This window comes from Emys orbicularis, chromosome 11 (genome assembly GCF_028017835.1).
Source record: "Emys orbicularis isolate rEmyOrb1 chromosome 11, rEmyOrb1.hap1, whole genome shotgun sequence".
Classification (NCBI taxonomy): Eukaryota; Metazoa; Chordata; order Testudines; family Emydidae; genus Emys; species Emys orbicularis.
Window position 1 is genome coordinate 28136517 of NC_088693.1, and position 27428 is coordinate 28163944.

The window sequence follows — 27428 nt, forward strand, 5'->3', positions numbered from 1 at the left end:
TGGCCAACAAACTATGACTCCAAACTTTGAAATAATGAGTACCCGTATCACACTATTCACATGTATCACACTGTATCTTCTTGCTGCTAAATTGAGAGATGAGCACATTCTTCAATAAAGTTAGATGTTTCTTTGTGTAATTGGATATTGTCTGAGTAGGAGGAGACCCTGCTTCTAGAAGAACAGATTTTCATTTCATCTCTCACATGCTGTCCATCTGGCAACACTAATTTGTTGAAAGTATCACATGACAATATCTCTTTGTCTCTAACTCTCTGCTCAGGTACTCTTTCCAGAGCTTGCCTAAATACAAATGTAGCAAGAACAGGAACAACATATCAGTCATATTGCCTTATTTGAACTTTCCTTTTGGGTGGTCTGGATGTGAACTATATCAGTGTTTCCCAATGACCGGTGTGTGGACTGGCGCCAGTCCCTGAGATCTCCCTGACACAGTTTAGGAAGGCAGCAAGCCAGTTCCTGGTATCAAAAAGCCTGAGAAACACTGAATTATATGACCTAACATATAGTGCTGTGATGTGGACATCATCTTCATCAAACTTCCCATAAGAGATCTTACTGTTTTTCTGTAGGATTTTATTATACATTTGTGATATATCTATGAAATGAATACCTCGTTAGCATATTCCTAGTCCTCTTTAAAGAAAGAATCCATAGTGGGTGGCTTTCCAAAATCAAAACAAAACACGTTGTTCTTCTGGAATGATACAGGCTGATACAGCCTAAAACAGGGGTCCCCAACGCGGTGCCCGCGGGCGCCATGGCGCCTGCCGGGGCGTCTAAGTGCGCCCACGTACTGGCCGGCGGACGAGCATCTGCCGATTCGGCGGCATTTCGGCGGCGACATCTCTGGATGACGCCGCTTCTCAGTGGCATTTCGGTGGATGGTCTTCCGCCGCCACGGTCCTCCGTGGCTCATCGTCTGGCGCCCGCCAGATGAAAAAGGTTGGGGACCACTGGCCTAAAATGTCTTTTTCACCATCTTAATGTAGACAGAGGTTTTTTTAATAACTGTGGTAACCTCTTTAGTCTTTCTTCTTGTGTTGAATAATGATGATAAATGTAAGATCAGTTTTCTTGGTCTTACTCATACTTCCAGTGTGGATAACAGATCCTGGAAATGAATTCAGATATAAATGGCTACATATGATTTTATGCATTTGGGTTTGATTTCATCATATCTTGGACATCTGCCAGTCTTTAGGCTCTAGACTGAAGCTACAATTTTGCTCTTTTATGAGATGATACAATTTATTATCAAAGATTAAAGTCAGTTCACTGCCTCTTGTAATGCGCATGTTCCCAGCACTGCCTCACCTGATGACAGGGTGAGATATCTGTAAGCAACCACTGACAGCCACAGTCCTGGTTTTTTTTTTGTTTCTCTCTCCCCCTACCCTTTCCACGTCTGCTGCTCTGCTCCACTGAGCCAGTGTCATTTGTTTACTATCTTCATCAGTTGACTGTTGGGCTGGTAGACAATAGGCTGTTTCCCGATTTAATTAACTAATCATAAATAGTTAGCATTTGTTTGTCAGCATTTGTCCATCATCAGTGTGGAATCGTTCATGTGAAGTCTCCCAGAACTCAATCCTTGATTGTTCTGGGTTTATCTTATCACTGGAGGATCTTATGCACTACCAAGTTTATTTCCATATAAATGCTGATAATATACAGTTTTTATATTTAAATCAGTTCTAGTTTTTCTGAAATGGCATCAGAGATACTCGTTTGCTTAGAATCTAAAGTTTGGGTGAGCCTGAATTTTCTTCTATTACTTCTGTGAATGATGACTGTTTCAGGGGGTGTCTCCAGAGCACAGCAAGATTTATGTCAGAACATCAGTTTTAATGAACCATTTATCCCATTTACTACAGTAGTAAAAAGGCTTGGAACTTAATATACAATGATAGATCTGATCCAACTCCCATTCAAATCAATGGAGAAACTCCCATTGACTTACATCCACTCATATCTGAGCAGGTTTAATCAATTCTGACAGACAGATTTGGGTATTCTGTTTGGCTCTTCCTGGGAGAGCTAATTCTAGATGTCAGCATCTTTAGAATATTGCATCTTTTGTCCTCTTTTGTATTTTGCTGTTGTCTAGGTGCATGTTCCAGAAGAGACGTGGGCCAAAGCAGAACATGAGGCAGAATTTTTATGCCCTCAATCTGGCAATCCTCCAGACTTACTAAGAATCTATTCTGCTAGACCCATGGTAGGGCACTCCAGGACAGGGCTGTAAGTAGACCAGACCAGACAATGAGCTTTATGTGTGCCATAAACACAAATTATTCCTGATTCTGGCAGGAATAATCTGTGTGGAGGAAGTGGAGTAGCCCAGAGCTAGACAGGATATTGGCACTTATTATCACTTCTTTTGTGTTTCTGTGGAGGTACTTTGCATCCAGTTTGTTGCAGTGCAAGGATTTGGTCCTTTGTTTTAAAATATCTGATATATGATTGTGAAGCATCCAGGAGAGTCTTGTCATGATGGGCATTACATGTCATTTATTGTTTGAGTTGCCTACCTTTTCTGAGTGTACTTATGAGCATTTCATATTTGAGTCTGGATTTTGGCTTTGTAGCACTTATGCTAATAGTTTCTTTATCAATGTGACCAATTGTCTCTCCCCATCTCCTGTGCCACCCACTGCAAAGCAAAGCATTTCTGGGTGGAAGCAGGAACTTGCACATTCTCCCTTGATTTCAATGAGAAACGCCCTGGAGCAATTGATGTTCTAGCAGTCAGCACAGTATTGTGGGGTGTCACAATGAACACTTGTGCTTTGATCTCCCAGCAAGACACTTCATTGTTCTGCAGAAAGACTTTTTGAAAATTGTTTCTGTAGAAAAATCTCCTATCAGCTTTACAAGTCAGAAAGTAAAGCATAACAGCCACACCAATCACTTTCTAAACATGTCAGTTCTTTCAAACCCATCTTGAGAGGTTTCCTCTCCACTATAAAGCCCATCTACATCAGCCTTATGTGTGTTTCTCCCACTACTTATGACAGCTGTGGACTGGCTTGATTCAAATGTGAAAGAAGCATCAAATAGACTAGCTCTATCCATTAGTGCTTGTTTCCATTCAGTCCATCTCAGCTATGTCTCATTGGGTCTTTGACCTGAATTATTAGTCCTGTTCTTCTTCAGGCATAACATATTCCTTCCATCAATGTTCAAAATACATTATGCTTTAAATGCCCTATCATTACTTCCATGGTATATATTGTAAAGAGAATGCAGTCTGTTTCGTATGTGTGGTGTTGATGGTTGGGTTGACTTGATTGACTGAAGAGTGAAGTCTATTTTTTTTAATTGGTGTAATTTGTTTTGTAATGTGTTTGTTTATCTTATTGTACATGTGCTTAGAGTTTAACTGGATGCATTTAAAAAGCAATAAATAATATAACATGTGTATGAGATGGAACTTAGGCACCAATCCTACAATGTTTGGTGTGCAAGGGAATAGTTGAGCCCACACAGAGGCCTATTGGTTACATGTTACAGGATAAGGGCTCTCTCTCTCTCTCTCTGTGTGTATATATATATATATAAATGGTATTATCCAGCCAATTAGTCCATCTTAATCAGTGTCCCAGCTCTACACTCTTACAGGGAGATCCAGTGCCAAAGACCCCATTGACATCAGGATCTGACCACAAATGTCCAAATAATAATCCAGTGCAGCAATTGTACACAATGGTAACAAGACATGTATCATATTGTGTATATCATATACAATCAGAACAGAAGGCAAGAAACACATGTGAGAGGCACGGTACGAGATTTCCCACTCACCACTAGTACGCCTCCTCATGTCTAGGTCTGGGAAAGCAGCCTGAGGTGCCCCTTTCTGCTCACTCTGCAATAGTCTCTCTTTTGGCAACTTGGCCCCCTGGCTAGGTCACCATTTAGTCCTCCCCTTCTGGGGATACAAAGCCCAACAGGACAGTGTTCAGTCCCAACCTGTGTTAAGCCAAAGGGGATCCTGGGCAGGTCCACAACACTGGGTTCTGGCCTAGGGACCGTATAACTGGCAGTCCAGGTCTGCGCCATCCGCATCCCTGTTGTTGTTTCCCTGGGCTCCTTCCTACACAGCCTCTCTGCTTCCCATTGCTACTTTACCCCCTTCTAGTCTCATGCTAGACTCCTTACTCCAGGACAGGATCTCAGGGCTTACTCTCCCCCTGGACTTCCTCTGTGTCTCTAAGAACCTTCCTCATCCCAGGGAGTGACTGCAGCCTCCTTCCCCATAGCTCCTCTCTGCTTTCAGCCTCCGACCTTTATATATTATTTTTGTGGTGGTGATGCAAAAAAAAAAAAAAAAAAAAATTAGGGAAATAGCCCCATTGTGTCCTTACCCCAAGGAGCTTATAATCTAAGACAAATATAATTATAAATGTATTAAGTACCAACTATTGCCACCTGCCCCTAACTTACTCCTTGGGTGATTTCTAATAACCAGTGCAGCAGTGGTGGGTTTGGAGGGAAGATCAGACATAACAAATACCAGCTCACATTTATACTGCGCCCGTGTAGCAGAGCGTGGCAGGGCCTGCTAGGTTCACAAAGTCACTCAGAGACCCTGGGTTTAGTAACCAGTGGTGCACTTTATTCTCAGGCTTGTTCCCACCACCGGTTCACTAAGTACAAGTAACCCTTCACCGTCTGCAGGAAGGGAGAGCTATCGCCCTGCTTCCATTCCCTGCCTTTTTCCTTTCCTCCTGCTCTCCCCTGGCATCCTTCCCCTAAGGCTTTTATGCAACCCCAGGCTAATTAGGTAACTGCTGTCTCTGCCTCCCCAGTTAGGGCCAGGTTACCTCCAGCCTGCTCTAATTTGTTTCCCTAATGAGGAGTGGGCGTGACAGAGGGCTGAATTTGCAACCCTTTCCCCAACACCCTGTCACAGCCTGTTATTCAGTGGTCTCCAAATCTTAAACAGAGTGTGTGAAACTCATGACAGACGCTGACACGCTAGGATCATTTCATCTACTAACCAAATGCAGCCATATCTAGAATGGAAGCTGCCATTCTTTAAATACTAGAGTAACACTACACTACAATTTAGGATGGGGAATGGAGAAATCTTTATTCCATCAAAACTACAGGACAGTGTAGATGGGCAGAATGTAATTAACCATTTGATTTTAGCTGCCACTAAGCCAGTGATAATTTTTCTCTGAAAAGTGCCAGATTTTAATGATAGGGCCTGGGATTTACATGTCATCAGAAAAACAACCTCCATAGCACTTTGCCCACTAACAATGCAGGGGCATTAGTCCAGATTTGACTAAGAAGAAAGTGTGTAAACACTACTAGTTCTCTTATATGGACTGGTGACATATATATGACTCCACTAACACTTATATAGAACTATTCAACTCTAAAGCCCTTTAATTCTCACAATACCCTTGTAAGGTGAATTAATAAGTGTTGTTATTGACATGGAAACTGAGGCATGGAAAAGTTGCTTGCCACATATTAAACCAGTCACAGGTTTAGGAAGCAGCAGTTTCTTGTGTGATGCTGACCCACACAGGGGCTTCGGCTGCGGGGATCAAACCTGGGACCTTTGGAGCTTAATGCATAAGCCTTTACTGCATGAGCTAAAAAGATACGTTTCTTAGGCAAGGCTATAGCAGGCTCAATAATCTTTAGGAGAGGGACTAGCCACTACTACAGGGGGACAGAGTGATACTCTGAGCAAGCAGGAGTTACGCTTGCTTCCACTAGTCAACGTTGTCTCTTTCAAGGCTTGAGTATACCACAGGTTGACACCATCTTTCTGCTTCTGGAAACTTTGAGCATTGAAGGAAGGAGACCATACATGGATGAGTTTTGTTCCTCACTAATAATGAGAAGTTCTGAGAAGCTGGAAGGAAATGGTTCATTTTGTGAAGATTAACAGCGGACTCCACAGGCAGCTGTTGGTGCATTTAGCTCCTGTCTGAGATTAGCACTCTGACGTCAGGAGAATTTAATTTCTGCTTCAAATGGTGCTGTGAAGTTGATCACTTCTTTTTGCAACTGCACACAGCAAGGAGTCCCTGAACTACCCACAGCAAATTTGAAAGTAAACAAAGACCAACTTTGCTATTATCTGCGAGGGTGATCCATGGGAAGCCATGCCCTCCTTAAATTGGGAGACCAAGACTTGTAAATTTATATGCTCATGTCTCAGCCATCAAGCTCAATTACATGTCTCTTTATTATAGAGACAGGGTGGGTGAGGTAATATCTTTTATTGGACCAGCTTCTCTTGGCAAGAGAGACAAGCTTTCGAACTTACACAGAACTCTTCTTCAGAACTACATTGCATGTCTCTTTATTGTAGGAAGGCTGTTATAATATTTTTGCCTGCCAAACTGAATAACCTATGTTAAGCCAAAGAGGATAAAAAGTAATCTGTTAATTAACCATGGTGATAATAGCACTGTTGGAGCTGTTACACTAAGGACCATCTAGCAGTTTCATTATAAAACTTCCTTTCCAGAGATTTATAACTTGCTATGACTATTTAATATTGATATGACACTAGCACCCTGAAGCCCAAATCAAGACCCATTGTGCTAGGCACTGTACATCCAAAAAAATTGTCCTTGATTCAGAGTTTACTTTTTAACAAGAAAAATGACCTAGGAAGGGTAGGATAGGTAACTTAAAACTGGCATATGGTCATATCATCCCTCCTGGTGAGAAATCTGGGAGACTGTGGTGACAGAGAGCCCAGGAAAGGCTGAGAATTTAGCTTCAGAGAAGTTAACCTTGCCAGTACTAACAACCCTACACATGAGCATTCAAAAATCATGGGTCAGACCCCAAGAAATCGTGAGATTTGCAAAAACACAATTTGGCTGGTTTTTTTGTGTTTGTTTTTTTGCCGTCTGGTTTTTAAGCCTTAGCTTGCACTCGGGTCCCATTTTTGAGCTTTTCTTCACAACCTGGGCCTAGAAACTTCTTTTTTTTCCCCTCCCTTTTTAATGAAATCGGAGACTCACATGATTCCAGGAGCTGGGACTTTAAGAAAAACACCAAATATCCTGAGACTATTGATAAAACCATGAGAGTTGCCAACAGTGCCTCCCAGATTTTCCTGCTAGGTCTCCCCTTGGGACTAAGATTTGGGAAGGCAAAGGGTGTGGCCTTTAATCCTCACAGATCCTGAGAATCCACAAAAAAAGGGAAGTTCCAGTCCTGCTGAGGGCTAGCCCCTCTATGCTGCTCTCTCGGGTCCTTCCCCATCAGCATAGCGTTTCCAGTTATAATCCCACTGGCCACATATTCCATACCTGTGCTAGGAACCTCTTTCTGAGGCAGGCACAGTCGAGAGCATAATTTGATGCAGTACTAATAAAGGTGTGCGTATCAGTTCACTCAGATATGCACTGCCCTGATAAAGACACATTCTTTCTATGAAAACGTAATGGGCCAATTCCTGTTCTTGCTGACATCACTGGGAGTTTGCCATTGAATTGAAGGACAGCAGAAATGAGCTGAAGGTCTAAGCAGGAAAATTCTCTCCCTGGCTTCAGGTGTATGCTGGGCTGACATTGACTTCATTAGAAGGCGCCTACACCCATATCTGACAGCAGAATTTGGTCTAAAAACATTTATATCTCTCCAGTACAAGAAGTTTCATAGTGATGGGTGCCAGTACATGTACAGTAGGGACATATGTCCAACTACAGCCTCTAAATCTGTGCCTGTGATTGCTATTTTATATGCACACAATAGATGGTGCCTACATAAATAGCACAGAATCTGTGTGTGCAAATGATATTTTCACTTGCAAATGAGCTAGCTAGATGCCATTTGTGCACATAAATTATATTTTGTGGGATACATAAATGATTTACAGGTGCAGAAATGAGCAACCAAGCCAAGTACCCTTTAAAAATGTGGCCCAGAGGCTATGAACTACAGTATTCGTGTAAAATCAAGTTTTAGTGAATACAGTGATTATATATCACAGTTTAGCCTCTTAAAAGCATTGACATACGTAAGCAAACATATCTGAAAAATAGAAATGCACTGGAGAGCATAAGACATATGGCTGTTGACTGGAAACAATTACCTTTGATAATAAATAATTCAAGTTGTTTTCCATGTGCAAGCAAATAGATCTATGGATTTTTTTCTTTTTCTGGAATAAATGGCAACAGCTAGCTAGCTTATGTATTCATGTTATCTGTGTACTGTTATGTATTGATTTGTTAGGGTATTTAACCACATTAATCTTACTGGTTTCCCCTGAGAATCTCAAATTCTTTTAAACCATTGTTATTTTGTTCTGTTCTGTTCTTGGTCTAAATCTGTGCTGTTACACTGGGAATGAATTTGACCCACCGTGTTATTTAGTGCAGTGTTTAAAGGTGGTGGTTCCTAATCTCTGGTATTCATACTAACACTGGAACTTTTGTGACTGCTGCACTGTGATCCCCCTCCAACTTTAGGTCCTGATCCTGCAAAGAAATGCACAAGCACAAACCCTTACTCCAGCAAGCAATCTCACTGGCCTCAAAGGGTATTTGCGGGGAGTAAGGGAGCCTCTGTGCTGCTCACTGCCTGTGAACTGCTGTTGCAGCTCACCTATTTGATATAATTTACCCTAGTGCCAGGTGCCCATACAAGACCTATCTGTCACTTACACCTTTCTGACTCTCTCCACAGAGGCAAATTTCTGTGCCATGCAAGGGAGCCCTGTGTGGCCTTGCCCAATTCTTCCCCACCATTTCCCCCATGTGCAGCAGAAATGCACTAGTTCTTCTGCCAAGGGCCCCCTGACCTCACGGGAGGAGGCAGGATTGGCCCTATAGTAAAGTCAGATCCAGTGAAGATGAGCTTCAAGCACTTTATTAGAAGGATAGTTGGGGGCTGGAGCACATGACTTATGAGGAGCGGCTGAGGGAACTGGGCTTGTTTAGTCTGCAGAGTGAGGGGGGATTTGATAGCAGCCTTCAACTACTTGAAGGGGGTTCCAAAGAGGATGGAGCTCGGCTGTTCTCAGTGGTGGCAGATGACAGAACAAGGAGCATTGGTCTCAAGTTGCAGTGGTGGAGGTCTAGGTTGGATATTAGGAAACACTATTTCACTAGGAGGGTGGTGAAGCACTGGAATGGGTTACCTAGGGAGGTGCTGGAATCTCCATCCTTAAAGGTTTTTAAGGCCCGGCTTGACAAAGCCCTGGCTGGAATGATTTAGTTGGTGTTGGTCCTGCTTTGAGCAGGGGTTTGGACTAGATGACCTCCTGAGGTCTCTTCCAACCCTAATTTTCTATGATTCTATGGGGCTATGAATCAGTGCTCCCCCATCTGGTAGTGAAAGGCGCTTAAGTCTCTCTCTAGGTGAGTTATCTTGTCTGTCTCATTTGAACTGCTTTTTGAGGAGAAAAGACTCCTGGAATTTAGTTTCTTGTGGCCAGATTCTGAAAGTGTATAAATGATGACCTAGATTACACATCAGTGTTAAGAAATGCAGTTCTTGGGTGGGGAATGAGAGGACATCGGATCTTTCTAGGGGTAGGTCTACACTTACCCGGTAGTTCGGCGGCAAGCAAATCGAACTTCTGGGTTCGACTTATCGCGTCTTGTCTGGACGCGATAAGTCGAACCCGGAAGTGCTCGCCGTCGACTGCGGTACTCCAGCTCGGCGAGAGGAGTACGCGAAGTCGACGGGGGAGCCTGCCTGCCGCGTCTGGACGGAGGTAAGTTCGAACTAAGGTACTTCGAACTTCAGCTACGTTATTCACGTAGCTGAAGTTGCGTACCTTAGTTCGAATTGGGGGGTTAGTGTAGACCTGCCCTAGCAATCTATTTATGTCCTCCTCGTTATGGTTGTAGCACTCATTCACTCCAGCTTCCTTCACCCTTCAACTTATTTACTGTGTTGCAACTCTGCTGTAAATTGGTATAAACAATGTATTATGCTGAGGAGTCAGGAGAGTGGGATCAAAACTGGGAAACTAACTATTAGAAAGATGTAAAGATATAAAATAATGTACTGAGACCTCCATTATCTCAGAGCTTATTTCTTCCTTTTGTTGGTTGCTTTTCCTGCCATCGGTCCTGTTGTTCTACCTTTTGCCATATAACTCACACCAGCTAACATTTACACAGACTTACCAGTGTTTGACTTACATCACCTCTAAATTTGACAGAGGATAATTTTCATGGTTTTTCACCTTGTAATTTGATCTTCTGCAGCATGGCATTACATTCAAATGTGTTGAGGGGGAAAAGAATCTAACATGATTGGTTAGTAAACTGGCTAGAGGGCTACATCTGCCTCTGGTGTAAACTGCCATAGTTCAGTTGGCTTCACCACCATTGACTACACCAGTTTACATCAGCTGATGATCTGGCCTAAATTTTTTAAAGGCAAGGAAACATGCAAAGTATTCTTTTATAATTAAGCCTGAGTTCTGATCCTGGTGACTTGCAGCACAGCTGATGGTCAGAGTTTGGAGGGTCAAAAATGTTTGTGCAGCGACTTGTCATGAAGAAAATAATCTGAATAAGGGAAGAGACTGTTGGTGCATAAAGGATTGTGAATAAGCATGTTAGCTTGGTTTTAATGTTTTTAGCACTCCCTCTAGTGGGTGGTTGTGTAACAGCTACAGTAACTCCTCACTTAACGTTGTAGTTATGTTCCTGAAAAATGCGACTTTAAGCGAAACGATGTTAAGCGAATCCAATTTCCCCATAAGAATTAATGTAGATGAGGGGGTTAGGTTCCAGGGAAAGTTTTTTCACCAGACAAAAGACTATATTATATATATATATATAAATATATATATATATATATACACACACACACACAGTATAAGTTTTAAACAAACAATTTAATACTGGTACACAGTGATGATTGTGAAGCTTGGTTGAGGTGGAGGAGTCAGAGGGCGGGATATTTCCCTTACTGCTAAATGATGAACTAGCAATTGGCTGAGCCCTCAAGGGTTAACTCTCTCACTTTACAAGGCAGCAGGAATGGAGGGAGATATGCGCATTTCTCCTTTAAGTACACTGCCTTGTTAATTAGATCAGCTTGCTGAGACTGCAGCTGCTGTAAGCTCCCTCTATCCTGAGCCCTGGTGTGTCCCCCCTGCTCTATGGAAGATGGGGTAAACGGGGTGCAGGAGCTGGGGGGAGGGGGACACCCTGACAATAGCCCCCCTCTTCCTTCCCTCCCCCTGCACAGCAAGCAGGAGTCTTGGGGAGCAGCTCCAAGGCAGAGGGCAGGAGCAGCACATGGCAGTGGGGGGGAGGGACAGCTGCAATTGCTAGCCTGCTGGGCAGCTGCTGCACAGGGAACTTAGGGGAGCAGGGAGCTGATAGGGGGGCTGCCGGTCCACCCTGGTTCCAAGCCCCCACCAGCTAGCTGCAACGGGCTGCTCTTCCTGCAAGCAGTGGACAAAGCAGGTGGCTGCCAAACAACGTTAGAAGGGAGCATTACACAACTTTAAACGAGCATGTTCCCTAATTGATCAGCAACATAACAACGAAACAATGTTAACCGGGACGACATTAAGTGAGGAGTTACTGTACACTGTGATCCCTTTGCAGGTTTGTGGAGAGAAACAGCGCTTTGAGAAGCTGATGGAACACTTCCGAAATGAAGACAACAATATAGACTTTATGGTAAGTCTTAAACGTATTGTCATTAGTAAACTTAAACTTTCCTTTTTGCTATATCCCTTCCTGTTCCCTGATACTCCTTTGAGACTTACATACATTTTTTTCTGTTAATTATGTATTGAATATCTTCAACCGTACATAGCTTCCATTCTTTACTTTGCTCAAATTTTGCTATTGATACTCTCAGGATGTGTTATTATTAGCTACTGTACTTACGGGCTATATGTGTGGACCACTCAATAGAGCATCAGTCTGGGACTTGGAAACCGGTATTCTAGACCCAGCTACACCAGTGATGTGCTGTGAGGCTCCCTGCGCCTGTGTCTCCCCTTCTGTCCTTTATCTGTCTTGTCTGTTCAGATTGTAAACTCTTACGGGAGGGACAGTCGCTTACCATGTGTATAGTGTTTATCATGGTGCGGCCCTGATCACCGATGGGGCCTTTAGATGCCATATATTTAACAATAAAGCTGGCAATCAGTAAGAAGGGCCATCTACACGTCAAAAATGAAGTTTGCTACAGTGTGCTCCCTTTTATCCAGTTTAATGTCTACCTTTGGGCCCATAGTCAGTTGCCAATATGGCCCTTGGTAATAGAAAATGTGGACACTTTTGATGTAGTGGAAAGGCTTTTGTAAAAGTGTCTGATACTATAATATCATAGTATGTGATCATTGGCAGGCACAACTGGAGGACTTGTTTGTAGTACTGTGCACTCTAACTGGGTGGGAGAATAGTAAATATCTGAAATCTCAAGATGTGCATAGTGTACATATGCCAACATCCTCAAACACCCTTCACATCACATCATATGACAGGGAAGTATGGCCAAGACTCATTGCAGCTGTTGTCCTTCCTTATCTGTAGATAAATATAACACGAGTTTTTACCACTATTGGTTCCTCAATTTGCTTGTGCATTTTCACAGACTCCACTTCCCCTGAAACAGGGAAGGAAATAGAAACATAGCAGAAGAGTACATTGGCACCCATACACACCAAACTCCAGATCTTGCATTGCAAACTCTGATTAATCATGACATGATGAATGAGTTTAAATGGTGAACATAAGGAATTTGTTATGAATTGAGCCTTAACGTAGGTCTGAAAAATGTACCGTAAGTCAATTTTAGTGTTTCCTAAAGGTGTCAGCTTGAAAGCCCTGGAATCAAAGCCCTCTATTTATTCACAGAACAGACACAACCCAGGCATCACCATTGCAAGTTTCAGAATGCTGCCCATGCCGATGTGCCTCAAATTTGACCACTTCTTGGGGTGAGAGGATAGTTCCGTCTCTGTGCCCATTCAAGCCTTGGCCTTTCTGCTAAGACTTCCAACAAGGAGGGCACTTACTGCCAGTTGTGGTGATGGGTTTTGTAATGTGAACTTCTGTCCATTAGGAATTAGATTAAGACCACCATGGCGTTTCACATAGGTTTTCAACTGCAGTCCCATGGCAATGATTTTCAGCCCCTGCAAACTTGGGCCAAACTCAAACCCATGATGGAGAAGTAAAAACAAAATGTCTAATTACCAATCCAATAAACCATCTGCTTCTTTTGATATTTGAGCTCTTAAAAAACAACAGAACATGACACCCAATAAAGAATGTTTAAACTGCGGTCTTTGGGCTTGTCCAGTAAACAGAATTGTGTGGCTACTTTCTCATGTTGAAACACAAGCTTTACAAAATCTAAAATAACGACACTAAGCTTATTGAACTCCATACAGTCTTGTTCTTGCTCTTTGTTAGTAGTATTGCAGTGACACCTGGAGCTCCAGGGTGGGACCAGAGCTCCATTGTGGTAGGCACCATCTAGATTAAGTATTCTCAAACTTTGTCACATTTTTGGCTTCAACTCAATAGAAAGATTTGTCTTACGGAGATTCACAAAGGCAATATCCCTACCTGTTCGTGATCATATAATATCCCTGTAACGACTCCAGCAATTGCTTACATGGAAAAGTAATATGTGGGTAGTATTCAGTGTATTTTTAGCCTCTTTTACTGCAATTTAGCAGCTGGAAACAAGAAGACAGAACCATGTGGTCAGCCAGCTCTCCACAGGCCACCAGGAAGTATCCAACTATATTGAAAAACTAACCTTTACTTACATATATCCAGGCTCGGCAGAATTCAATTTTTATTTTTTCATAATTTCAACAGGTAATATCAATGTTTATTTTTAAGCATTTTTTAAGGATTTTTATAACTTGAAATTTTTACAGTTGTGCAAATTTATGAGCTTTAAGGATTTTTTCAGTTTTTATTGATTTAAAATTTTCACAGTTGCAGGAAGATACGGGGTGGTGAGACAATGGAGGGGTCAGATGATAATTATTTAATGACAGTAGATTTTGAGATTCAAAAAGTTAAAGCTTTATAACTATTAAAACACAAGTTGTCAATGTCACATGTCAAAATATACAAAGTAAATACCCTTAAATCAAATGCTAATAATTTCTCAAGCAGCATTTTTCTTACTTTGCCTATCTGTAAATTTCAATTATTATCAATGGAATTTGTTTTATTTGTTTGTGAGTGCATAGTGAAATTGTTTGTGAGTGTATAGTGGGATTTACCAATAATAATCAAATCCTTCCAAGCCTACACTTATTAAATAGCCTGCTCTAAGGGTAGAGTGTGTCTTTTCTATGTCATGTTAGATGCTGTATATAGTTATGGCCCTATGTAACTGACTATGCATTATGGACCAAATCATGAAGTTCTTATTTAGGTCCTGTTGATGCCTACCTATCCCTCCTTGCACCATCCCACTGTGCTCTCTGAAAGTGGGGCCAGTTGTCTCTGGGTACTGACAGGGCATATGATGTGAATGCTGATCCATGCCCCCCCTGAGTAAAGGGCCTTATTGAGTCATTGAATTTTTAGAGCTCATCATTGAAGTCAATGTTGAAATCTGATTGAAATGGAACAACATGGCTCTGAGTAAGGATTGTCAAGAGCTGGCCCATTACTAATAAAATCTGTGTCCTTGGGTTGCTTCCACCTACTTTTTCTAAGTAATTAAATACTTGACAGGCCTGCAGCAGAAAGACAGAAAATTAATGACAAATGGTTTGACAGATTGGATCCTTTTGTCACCATCTGGTTCTGACTATATCCACATGCTGTTAAAAACAACCTATGACAAATATGCTTCAGGGTTATGGGGGAAAGCTAGACCATAAAGAGAGAGCCAATGTGGAGAGTTCTTCCATGTTGGATTGCTGAACCACCTATATTGTGTGAGCATTTGGGTTTGTAACATCTGCCAAAGTCAGTTATGGCAGGATGATAAAAAATTATGCCAAAAAATCAGGACTCCGGGAGGCATTGTTAAAACTTGAGTAATAATTCAAGTTATAGCTGAACATAAAGATATTTCTGCAGCTAGTTGACTTCAGCTTGATGTCAACTGGAGAAGATAACAAAAAGGATTTTCTGTTAACTATATCCTGACATGGGGGTGGAGGTAAATAAGAGGGTGTTAATGTGAAAAGAGGAAAGAGTAACTAAAAAGAAGTGTTTCAGAAAGGGTTGTTACTGTTGTCAGTAACTCATTACTGTTTAATTTTAAAAATAATTCTTACATTCAGTTACTTTGATCTAGTAAACTCTTTACTCATGTGTATAAATGTTTGCAGGATTAGGACCTGAGAGAGGACCTCAGGATTTGCCCCTATTGTTGCAAGAATTTATTAAACAAAATAAGAGAGTGTAACAGATCATTTTAAAATTAGAGGATTTGGCCCTCTGTTAAATTACCCTCCAGTGTGCCATTGCTCAGCAGTTTAGGGCCAGTAGTGATACTAGGAAAAAAGAGTATTTGATTATGGAAACTTGAGAAGAATATATTGTACTATAAAGATTCACATAATGAAGTTAGTTTTCTAGCCATGTTAAGGGAGTGCTTTCCAATTAGAAATGAGTCCAAGCTGAAATATTTGGATTTGGATGTCCACTGTCCCCCTCTCCTGTACACACACGCAGCCCCCCCACACCACCCCCTGCACACACCTCCCAAATGCAAAGGGTCTTTGAATCGGGGGGAGAAGGAGGTTGTCATTCAGGCATATCCCTACACTTAACCACAACTGTATTTGCATTGTTGGGGACCAATATTTTCTGGAAACAGAATATTTAAATGAAACATGCAGTATGGATATTACACACACACACACACACAATCATTTGACACAAGCTATATTTAACTCTTGGTTAATCAGTTTGCTATGTGCCCAAGATGTTGTATTAGCAACTCTTTGACCACCTGGAGGCGGTCACTACAAAAAGAGCCAGTAGGCGGAATTAGCTGGCATTCTTTTTATTGTGTTCTGGTAGGTGGTAATTCAAAGCGTAGTCCTCCTGTTTGCTTACTTCTTCCTGCAAAATGTTGATTGACCCCAAAGGGGTAGATTGTTCTTGAACTCTTGGCTGTATGTAAATCATGCTGCATGGGATTAATCTTCTTTCAGGTTAGTCCTAAACAGATTGACTGACTGTTTTTAAATATACATACAGTATCGTTTTATTTACACTATAATACCTGTGTAACTGAAAAAAATAGACAGTGTAGCCTATTAACTGAAAAATCTATCAAACATATATATCAGTACTCGATTTTACTGCTTAAAGGTAACAACTATACAAAGACATTTATAAAAATAACTGAGACGAATCTGGCAAATTCTGTGGTCAGATAAGCACGTGCAACTCCCACTGAATTAAATAGGAGCTGGGAACATGTACCTCAGGGCAGAATTTGGCCCAACAACTATCACTATGGAAAGCTAGATCTATATAAAATGAACAGGCAAGCTCAGTTGGGTGATATAACCTGACACCCTGCATTTTGCAGCTATCCTTCCGCCATCAGGCTCAGCACCACCCTGTCTCATCTGTTATGGAGTGGTTGTAGTGATGACTCCAGATGACCTTGGCCTGGTCCACACTAACCCCCCACTTCGGACTAAGGTACGCAAATTCAGCTACGTTAATAACGTAGCTGAATTCGAAGTACCTTAGTCCGAACTTACCGTGGGTCCAGACGCGGCAGGCAGGCTCCCCCGTCGATGCCACGTACTCCTCTCGCCGAGCTGGAGTACCGGCGTCGACGGCGAGCACTTCCAGGATCGATCCCAGAAGATCGATTGCCTGCTGCCGAACCAGGAAGTAAATGTAGACGTACCCCTTGCTTGGGAGAGTTTGTTTCTTTCATTGTGTCTGTGTTAATTTATATGCTAAGTAATATAAATCTTATCATTAGTTACTAAATCTTGGATTTTGAAATCTCCAAGAACAACAACAAGGCACCTTCCATTTAAAATGCCCAGTCCTGTTGTCTAATTTAACAGTGCCAGCAAGTTGCAAAACAAAATGCACGTATCATTGTTAAAGGAAAGAATTGTGGCCTTCATTTGAAAAAAGATGTTGTTTTCTTCTCAAGAGCTAATTAAATTACTTCTGTAGTCAGATGGAAATCTAACACTGGATGGACAATCTAACGATTGCCTGGAAAACATTTTATTTCCGTAGACAATGTAAAGGGCACAATAAAACAAAGCTGGGCTCTACAGACATTCCTGAACTTTTGGAATCCCACATTTCCATTCATCAGGATAAACAAACACCTTTTAAGCCAGGATCCACTACTTTAAACAAAACATCTGACTCTTAGAAGAAAATCAGAGCGTTTCCATATATGGTAAATATGACAACATTAAACAATCATAACATCTGTAGTAATGTTTGTCAAAACAGAGGGCCTGAACCAATCCCCGTTGAAATCAGTGGGAGTCCTTCCTTTGACTTTGCTGGATTTAGGATCAGGCCCCAAATCTTGTGCTTTTCGTGATGTCACAAAGGCATTCTGCCTTTGCACACACCATCTGCTGTTCAATTGGCCAGGTTTGTAGCAGATTTTTTTCCTTCTCTATCTGAAGTATGAGCTATTATCTCTGGGTAGGAGGGAGGAGAATAGTCTTTAAATACTCTTATGCAGTGTGGCAAATCCTAGCATTCTGTACAAAACGAAGGATGCACCACTATTTCTTGTTAAATTTTCAGTCTGTGATGATTGTTCCCTACAGGTGGCATGTATGCAGTTCATCAACATTGTAGTCCACTCAGTAGAGGACATGAATTTCAGAGTTCATCTCCAGTATGAATTTACGAAGTTAGGCCTGGATGAATATTTGGATGTGAGTATGGCCTGGTTTTACTCTGACCAGAATTGGTCATTATTTCCCAAATGGATTAACATATTTGTACAGTGCCAGCCTCTGCATGGCTTGAATGACAATTGGGCTCTCTGCTAGTGCAGAGAATTGCAGATTGTGCCTCTCCGTGCCAGCAAGGGCCACTCCATCCCAGGTGGTAGACCTCTAACCTCCCTTGTGGACTCCATTTTAGGAGGGCAGCTTTACAATGTTATAGGCTCCAGAGAAGCCCTAACTGCAAAAGCAATAGCTTGGATTCACTGCCTCAGTCCATCCCCCACTGCCTTAATTGGCCAGCACAGCTCACTTCCGGAGTTGTGAGGGCTGCTTGCCAGTCTCTTGGGGGATGTTGAAAGCATTTTGTGTTGCTGCAGCCTCCCAGGTAGACGTTCTGATACTGGGGGCCCTGCTCCAAGCTGAGCACAGACCCTTGAGTGAATTTGGTCCTTGCTCTGTATTTTTTTGATCAAAATGTGCAATCAGTTGCTGTTCCAGGTAAGGTGAATGAAACCGTACACAGCACACACTTCCAGCATAGTGATCTTTGTTCCAAGGGAGCTGGAACCTAAATCTAATATAATGACCTCTCTTCTGAGAGGGCTGGGCTCATTTCAGACATCTTGGCAGCTAAACTGTTTTCTGCTAGTAGCCTCAAAGCAGCAAAGTAAACCCAGTGACAGCTTCTGAGAGCTTCGCTCAGTCCCTGCCCCCATGCTCAGCAATGGGACTCATGGATTCTTGGCTCCAGAAACACCATCCTCTGGGCAGCAGGAATCAAACCATGAGTATGGCAAAGCAATGAGTAAATGATCACTTGGTAAAAATGACAAATTGAAGCAAAAGGAAGAAGTAACCTCAGTCACTTACTTGGAAGCATGATGTCTGTTGTCAGCAGAACTATCCTTACATTGTTCAAGCTACCTTGATTATTTCATTCCCCTCATCTCTTTATATTTCTTTATCCCCAACAGCATCGCCCTCACACTGAAAGAGTCAATAAGTCTGCCTAACTCTCCTAGTCTTAAGCATTTATCTTCTCTAGGAGCTAATCATGTTAGTGGCTCTGAGGATTCAGTGATACTTCTTACCTAGCAAGTAAGGGGTATCTTCTCCCCTGCTTCCAGGTACAGAACTCCTGTTATGTGCAGTGGGAGACATACCTACAATGGAAATCTATAAAAGGGACATTGGGGAGAAAAATAGGGACAAGCCTTTTAACTCCCCTGAAGTCCATTGAACCAGGAGAGCTTTTGGAGGGGACAGAGTAAGGAGATTATACATATTTTGCTAAAAATGTAGCAATTGTCTCTGCTAAACTGGGACCATTGATGTAAACCTGCTCATGGAGCATGGATGAAAATTTGACCCTCATCTTGTAATATTCATTTCCCCAAACCTAAGTTTGTTCCAAAGTTGAGCCTCACAGCTGGCCATAATGGACCAAATTCATCCCTCGTAACATCAATGAATTGGTCTGGTTCTGTTCTTTGGGGCCCAATTGAGCAAGGTACTTAAGCACATGTCCGACTTTTAAGCATGTGAGTTAGGCACCTTGCTGAATCAGGGCCTTGGTGACCAGGTAAGGTGGGGAGAATTTGTTGAGCAGACACAGCATAGGATAGTATATCTTCAAATGATTAAATGCTGTGGTCCTAAGATTAAAAAATAACACATTTTCCTACTGAATGGTGACTAGAAGTCCCCCAGCCCCTGACTTCAGGGATTTACTGGCACCTTCTGGAAATGTTCTATTTAAAGAGAATGCTGCTTTTATATCACATTTCTCCCCTGTCCCCATGTATTTCTCTCTCCCCCAGTGTTTTATTATTAGGAACATTTACATGGAAAACAGTATTTTTGTTGCTTAGGAGTTCGTCTCTTCCTGCTGGTTTTTGGCTCTGCTCAGTGATAACAGAGCCAGAGCTACTTTTTGCTCTCTGCTAGGAATATGTACACATTGACACTGAGCGCTCCGTTCTATATTGATGATGATATTCTGCCAGCACAAAAACTGTAGTTCATCTAAAAAGATATTTCATCACAATCTCTTCCTGACCTATGCCTATTCAGCTCAAAGGTTAACATTTCAAATTATGTGGGCTCATCTCAAACACAGGCAGAACAATAGAGAACAGATACAGAGCCTCTGCACAGGTACACAAGGCGGAAGGCACACGGAGCCTTTCCCTCATCTTATTCAGGGGTCAGGCACAGTTGAATTCCATTTATTTACCTGAGTGCAAAGATTACTGTCACCTACTGCCTCGTGGGGCACTAGCCAGCCCAGAGTGGGTGGGAAGGAGGCAGAGCCCCTCCTCTCCTTTTGTGCCAGGTGGCAGAACTGGCTGCACCTGTCTGTATGCTGGGGAGTTCCAGGAGGTATTTTTTGTCTCCCTGACCACAACATCTCGCCCCCAGAACTCTCCACTGCAGTGGTGAGGCGTGGCTCCACACCAACCCCAGGGTGAGCCTGTTCGTGTGTATACGTAGATGTTTGTCACAGATTTACATGGCACATCAGTGAGTCTTCACATTCTGCTTGGTACTCTTGTCTGTGTCTTGCTCTTGCTTATGTGCTGTTAATAGTCTTATTCAGATGTTAAGGTCTCAAACACCTGCCATTAAAGAAAATGCCAATATTACTACAGAAAAAATTACTGCTTAATTTTAAAGTTCTCAACTTTTGCGGGCCTCCTTACATTTTGCCATTTATTATTTATAACTCTCAGTGATGTTTAAAAAGTTAAGCACTTCTCTGAAATATGAAAATGGGGCCTAACTTGATTGCAATGTATTTGAATCCGTTCAGTATTTGTGGCCTTGTCATTGCATGCTGCTGAATGCATTTCATGACGCTTCTTTTACTTTGGACTTTCAGAAGCTGAAACACACAGAGAGTGACAAACTGCAGGTGCAGATTCAAGCTTATTTGGACAATGTGTTTGATGTGGGAGCTTTGCTTGAAGATGCCGAAACCAAGAACGCAGCCTTGGAAAGAGTTGAAGAACTGGAAGAAAATATTTCTCATGTTAGTGCAAAGTTGAAATGACCTTTGACTTAGTTAAGACTAAGCTGTTAATGCTTTATATTGGTGGGCTTGCTGCAAGCACAGGCTTAGCCAGAGGTAGAACCTCTGGGTGTCAGGAGCCTCTGCGTAAGAGGAGTCACTTGGGCTGTTTTCCTGATGACGGATTAAGCAGGTTTTTGGCATCAAGATCTGAACAAATCTTGAAAAATGTCAGGAAAGAACATCTCAGGAACGGTTTCTTGTGCAGTGGATTATGGAAATCCAGGTGCTGCTAAGTGTGGTATGTCCTCAGTAGGGAAAACTACACTTTATGTTTCCTTCATTTTTGAGGGATGACAAGTCTCCCCTACTGCAGTTCTTGTGGGGAGGCCTCCAAACTTGAGTCAGTGGGGACTTGGCAGAGGCTGCTGCTTCTCTTCGTACTTAGAACTGACTCTGGATTCAATTTAGAATCATTCATGTTAACAATGAAATGACATCAAGTAGTGGTGGCTACTCCTCAACAACAACCATGTGTTTTTATTGTTGCACAAGGAACTTGTAATGAAAAACAAGACACACAAGAATGTATTTTAGCCCTCATATTCTCCACTCATTAGCTAATTGGTGGCTTTGCTCCTAGGCCATTTACAGACTCAGTGAGAAAAGGGTACCTCCTATACTTTTGAGTAATTGATTATCTTGTTTTACTTGACCATAGCCAGGGATGGGGAAAAGCACTAGGTTCTCAGATACCACAGTGATTGTTGTGGTACAAGAGTCTAAATAGAATAGAATTGCACCGATTAGTAGTTTGGGTCTAATATATGTTATGTCTGTCTATCTCTCTCTAGGTATTTATATGGCCCCATTTCTGTAGCATCTGAACACCTCACAGATATTAGTGAATTTACCCTCCTACCTGTGAGCTAGGAAAGTATTATCCCCATTTTATACGTGGCAAACTGAGACAAGGGGAGATTAAGTGATTTGCCCAGTGTCACACACTGAGTCTGGATTAGAACTAGAAACTGAACCCAGATCATCAGAGTTAACCATAAAATCTTCTTTCCTTCCCAGTATGTGCACACAGGTCACTGTGCATCTTGAAAAATCCACCACTTAAGCACTGATCATATGTACACAACCGGTACATGTTGATTGGTAAAGTTCTTACTTAGTACTTTGATCTGGAAGTCACTGATTGCAGCAAGGAAGTTTTAGGTTAGACATACGGAAAAACTTTCTAACTGTCAGTGTAGTTAAGCACTGGAACAAATTACCTAGGGAGACAGCGGAATCACTGTCATTGGAGGTTTTTAAGAACTGGTTAGACAAACATCTGTCAGGGATGGTCTAGGTAATTCTTAGTCTTACCTCAGTGCAGGGGACTGGACTAGATGACTTTTCAAGTTCCCTTTCAGTTCTACATTTCTATGACTCCCATGTTGAATAGACATTTCAATCTGCTAGCTCTCATCAAGCTAGTATGCCAAAAACAGTAGGTAGCTGCAGTAGTATATTCAGAGGCGAGCAGCAGCATGGGCTAGCCACCCCATGGGTATCTTCTCAGGCAGGATAGCTCATGCTGCCACTTGCTGCTGCCCGTGCTACAGTAATATTTTTTAGCATGCTAGCTCATAGAAAGCTAGCTCATGTATGAGAATCTGGCTGAGAATCACACCCCTAGCTCCAAATGTAGCCATAACCAGAGAATCTGACTGATCAGACTCACCTGGTTCCTGTCTGGGGGACCCATACTGGTTCTGCTTCACATGCATATAGTTCCTGTTGTCCTTGGTGGGAACCTCACCATTGATCAAGCATATATGGTCCTAGCTTTGTGGGTTGGAGCTTATGGATTCCAATAGTTCCAGAGTTCTTAGTTTCAGTTGAATTACAGTTCCAGATGGAATCACTTGGCAGCCTGGGTCTGTATAGCGTTATGGACAGAAAAACTAATTTACATATAAATTGCAGATTCCTTAGCAATACGGTACAAATAAATAGAGCAGATAAACATTCCATGCCATAAAAGTACAGTAAGAGTTTTGTGCGACTTCCAACACATACACTAAGTATGTGTAAAGCAGAAACAGACTGAGGAAGCATGCATCTGGGATTATTTTAAATCTCTAAGCAGTAGGACTGTGTCTGATGCCGAAAGGAGATGGATAGAGAACAGATATGCACTTGGACTTCATAAAACAAACTGCTAGGGCCTCAAGAGGTAAAGGCTCAGGTGTGTTCCACATGGCTCAGTAATGAGGATTGAAGTGCAGCATCACTCTGAGATGCACTGTTAGCTTTTAGTTTTTCCATGCCAGACATTTTTGGTATCAATTATTTTAGTCTTGAAAATATGACTTTCCTGATTTAAAAAATAACCCCCAAAGTAATTTTTTTTCATTCCTGTCAAAACTTTACTCCAAATTTTGAACATTGGCTTGACGTAGAACAAGTACATTCTTTCTCAAGAGCAGTTAGAACTGACTATAATATCCTCTTCCTTAAACAGGTATTTTGCTCTGAAAAATGCCTTGGTAAAAATGGTGCGTTCCTATTTAATAGATCTGCTAACTATGAGTGTTTAGAGACATAATTGGCTACTTTAGTTACTAAAACAAGTTTTTTTCTGCCTCTTATTTCTGTTTGCACTACAAAATCTATTTGGCTATGCAAGTGAAGACTTGAAATTCTCAAGTTCATGCTTTAACAAAATTGTTAATTATGTTTGTTCCAATTGCAAAATCTTTATCTCAAAGTTTACAGAGCTGCAGAAGACAATTGCACATTACCATTTACAATACACCCCAGTTCAGTCAGAATTACAGTTTGGCTTTCAGATCCAAGTTAAGTTTGTAGGATTGGCAATTTACAAAAAACAACAACAAAACATTTTTATTTGTGAAATGAGCAAATCTGATCTGACAGTCATTGAAAGACAATAAACATGGGCCCTAGGGATGCAGATTCTACTTTGCAAAGTGACTTTGCAAAAATGGCATTGTGTGGTTCCATGATTTTTTGTCTCTCAGTGATTTCCAGATCAAACTTACTCAGTTTATAAGTAAAGTGATGACTTCCTAACTGTTTTTTCAAAGTGGCCCGGAAGTCTTGCTTTCTTTGTAGGATATTCTCTTCTTGAGCAGACTCAATAACTGCAGTCCCATTGGGTTGGCTGCTGATCAGATTTAGGAAATGATGTTCAGATTTAACAGGACCATCAACAATGCAGTTCATGCCCCATGGACCAAATAATGAAGTCCTTACTCAGTCAATATTTCCATTGATTTCAATAGGAGCTTTACTGAATAAGAACTTCAGGATTTGGCCCAATGTCAATAGCATACCAGGTACCACTTTTCCAGTTAGTGATACTGATATTGACTAGCATCTGAAGAAGTGAGGTTCTTACCCACGAAAGCTTATGCTCCCAATACTTCTGTTAGTCTTAAAGGTGCCACAGGACCCTCTGTTGCTTTTTACAGATTCAGACTAACACGGCTACCCCTCTGATACTGATATTGTTGTTTGAGAAATCTGTTACCATCAATATCTTTTTTTCAATTACAGTTATCGGAAAAACTGCAAGACACAGAGAATGAAGCAATGGCGAAGATTGTGGAACTGGAAAAGCAGCTTATGCAGAGAAACAAAGAACTGGATGTTGTTCGAGTAAGTGTGATGATGACATTACAGACAGATGTCACATTCAGGAGAAAGAGCTCCATTTCATTTCGTATTTAGTATGGAATTCATTATTTGAAATGGGAGTGTGACAGTGAATCATGGTTTACACATGGTTCAGACTTTATGGATTGAACTTTTTTAATGGCCTCCTAACTTTGCACCCATAATCGATGGCAGGCGGATTTACTTGTGGGTGCAAAGAACTGACATTTAACTCTCTGATTGCCTGGCCAAATCAGACATGTAGATGTCTGAACATTATCATTCATGTCTGCATTTAATTCTACCTATAGTTTTGCAGACAGTTGATTGTGGGTGAAAATTAGAGGCTGAATTAAAGCCTTCAAAAAGTTTGGGTGCATAGCATCAGTGGCGTTTGAGCAGGTGCCTTGCTTGTGTGCTGTCAAATACGGTCCATTCACTGTGTAGAGTCCAAACTCACTCCCTTCCTGGGGTATGGCTTCATTAGCACAGACGTTAATCATATAAAAGATAATTTAATAAAATACAAACTTCAGCCCAAAACTTCTCCACAGGCTGGCTACTTCTAGACTGACTTACTCCTGACTGCTCAGTTCACACACTAGATTCTCTCTCTCTCTCTAGCAAGAAATTAGCATCTCCCTTTTATCTGGGCAGGATAACGAGCTATCTATTTCAGTGACTCAGCAGAGCCCATTAGCCTTTGCACAGCAAGATCAAGACTAGCTAACAAGCTGGTGTGTTTCAGGCAAACACTGTCAGCATATTCAGGCGTCAAGACTTTCTTTCTCCATAGTATGTATCTAGCCAAAGCTACATTATCTTAGGTGCTGTGCAGCAGTTTACATCCATAGATCTCATAGAGAGAATTATATTTATATAGGGAATGGAGCTACACCAATTTACACTAGCTGCGGATGTGACATATAATCTCCACAGAGGGTTGTGCGGGTCTTGCTAAAGAAATGGCAATAGGCAAGTTCCATCACTATTTAAATATTTTTCTCTGTTATATGTTTGTCTCATTTTGTAGATTTTTATGAAGTCTTTAGTCTCTGTTTTTTTCCTGTCTGAAGTACATTAGGTCATATGGAAACAGTTATATCATTGGTGTAGAGCAGGTTTCTCAAACTTCATTACACCGTGACCCCCTTCTGACGAGAAAAATTACTACGTGACCCCGGGAAGGGGGACCGAAGGCCAAGCCCCACCACCCCAGGCTGGGGGGGCCAAAGCCCAAGCCCTGCCATCCTGGGGGGTGCCAAAGCTTGAGGGCTTCAGCCCTGGGTGGCGGGGCTCAGATTTTGACTTCAGCCCTGAGCCCCAGCAAGTCTTAACACCAGCCCTGGCAACCCCATTAAAACGACCCACTCTGGGGTCCCAACCCACAGTTCGAGAACCGCTGGTGTAGAGAACTATACCAGTTTCAGGCAGGCAGCTAGAAGGACAGAATCAGGGCTTCAGAGGCCCTTAGAGGTTTTTGGCCATGCTATCATGTGCAGCTACCTACACACTGATATGGGCCATTGGTCCCATATGCCCTGGACACTAGGGGATACAATCCCTGCCCCGGAATATGAGCCAGTTGCACAGGTCCCCAGCCACCACTCCTAGGCAAGGCAAAGGGGAGAGACCAGGGGCAGGCACAGCTCTGTCCCTGCTTCTACCAAGTGTCCAGCATGTGCTCATAGGCAGGCCAGGCAGCTAGCAACTGGACATGGAGCAAGCAAGGGAAGGCCACAGTTCGGCTGATATATGATCATCATACCACACTATTTATTTAGGATTAACATAATCCTAGTAGTCTACCTGGGAGATATTTTAGCACTGATGGCCACAAATTCTATCCTAGTACTCAGAGTTGAGATTCCTTATACAACTCATTCATGTACACATTCTTAATGCTAACATGGGGGGAAACGCAAAATGAACCCTCTTTCGGGCAAATGAAGAGGTATTGCTCTCATCAAAATGCTTTATCACTGAGCACAAGGGGCAATCCAGTGCCATGCTGTCATTCTATTTCTAGCTCGGCTCTGTGCTGTCGTTTGAATGCAAGTAAATTCTTTACTTTTGGACAATTCTGCAGGAAATTTACAAAGATGCAAATACCCAGGTTCACACGTTGAGAAAAATGGTCAAAGAAAAAGAGGAAGCCATCCAGCGGCAGTCAACCCTGGAGAAAAAGATCCATGAACTGGAAAAGCAAGGGACCATTAAAATTCAGAAGAAAGGTGATGGTGACATCTCTATTCTTCCTGTTGCTGTGGCCTCTGGGACACTGCCATCAGGGTCAGAAGCTACAGCTGGCACATGTGTGGGACCAGTGACTGGGGCTACGTCTTCAGTACCATTGCCGCCACCTCCACCCCCATTACCACCATTACCACCAACATCTGAGACAGGTGAGAAATAGTACGACTCAAGGGGCAGGTGTGAGGTTGGAAGTTGATGGTGCAGCTCACTGTGCCTGATCTCACTCTCACTGGTTTCATGCTGGTTTAAGCTCCATTGAGGGTGTAACTTAGGGTCATTGTCACACAACAGTCACGACAGTGAATATTCATGCATCCAACTTGAGAAACCCAAAGTTTGAACCCAGATGCAGAAAACAAAGTCTGCTCTGATCAGAGCAGATGGTTTTGTTTCATTCTTTTTAATGAGATGCATACACTGGTATGTATAGTAACTAGGGGCCAGATCATCAGCTGCTTTACATCAGCATAGGTCTGTTGAAGTCAGTGAAGCTACCAGCTTCAGTTTACATCCGCTGAGAAATCTAGCCCAGAGACAATCTTTTGTGGCTTTTAGTTCTTTCATAGGTAATTCTTTGGTGGGTGTTTGTTTTGTTCTGATTAATGC

At 42.1% G+C, this 27428-nt stretch overlaps 1 protein-coding gene across 3 annotated transcripts in view; it reads left to right on the forward strand.

Annotated features, from left to right (window-relative positions):
* FMNL2 (formin like 2) overlaps window positions 1-27428 on the forward strand; it is a 272362-nt gene that overhangs the window by 220119 nt on the left and 24815 nt on the right. For all 3 annotated transcript variants that reach the window (XM_065413183.1, XM_065413185.1, XM_065413184.1), the window contains exons 10-14: window positions 11592-11666; window positions 17756-17866; window positions 20763-20912; window positions 24468-24569; window positions 26656-26971. In XM_065413183.1, coding sequence (XP_065269255.1) covers window positions 11592-11666; window positions 17756-17866; window positions 20763-20912; window positions 24468-24569; window positions 26656-26971 — 754 coding nt within the window. The remainder of the gene's footprint in view (window positions 1-11591; window positions 11667-17755; window positions 17867-20762; window positions 20913-24467; window positions 24570-26655; window positions 26972-27428) is intronic.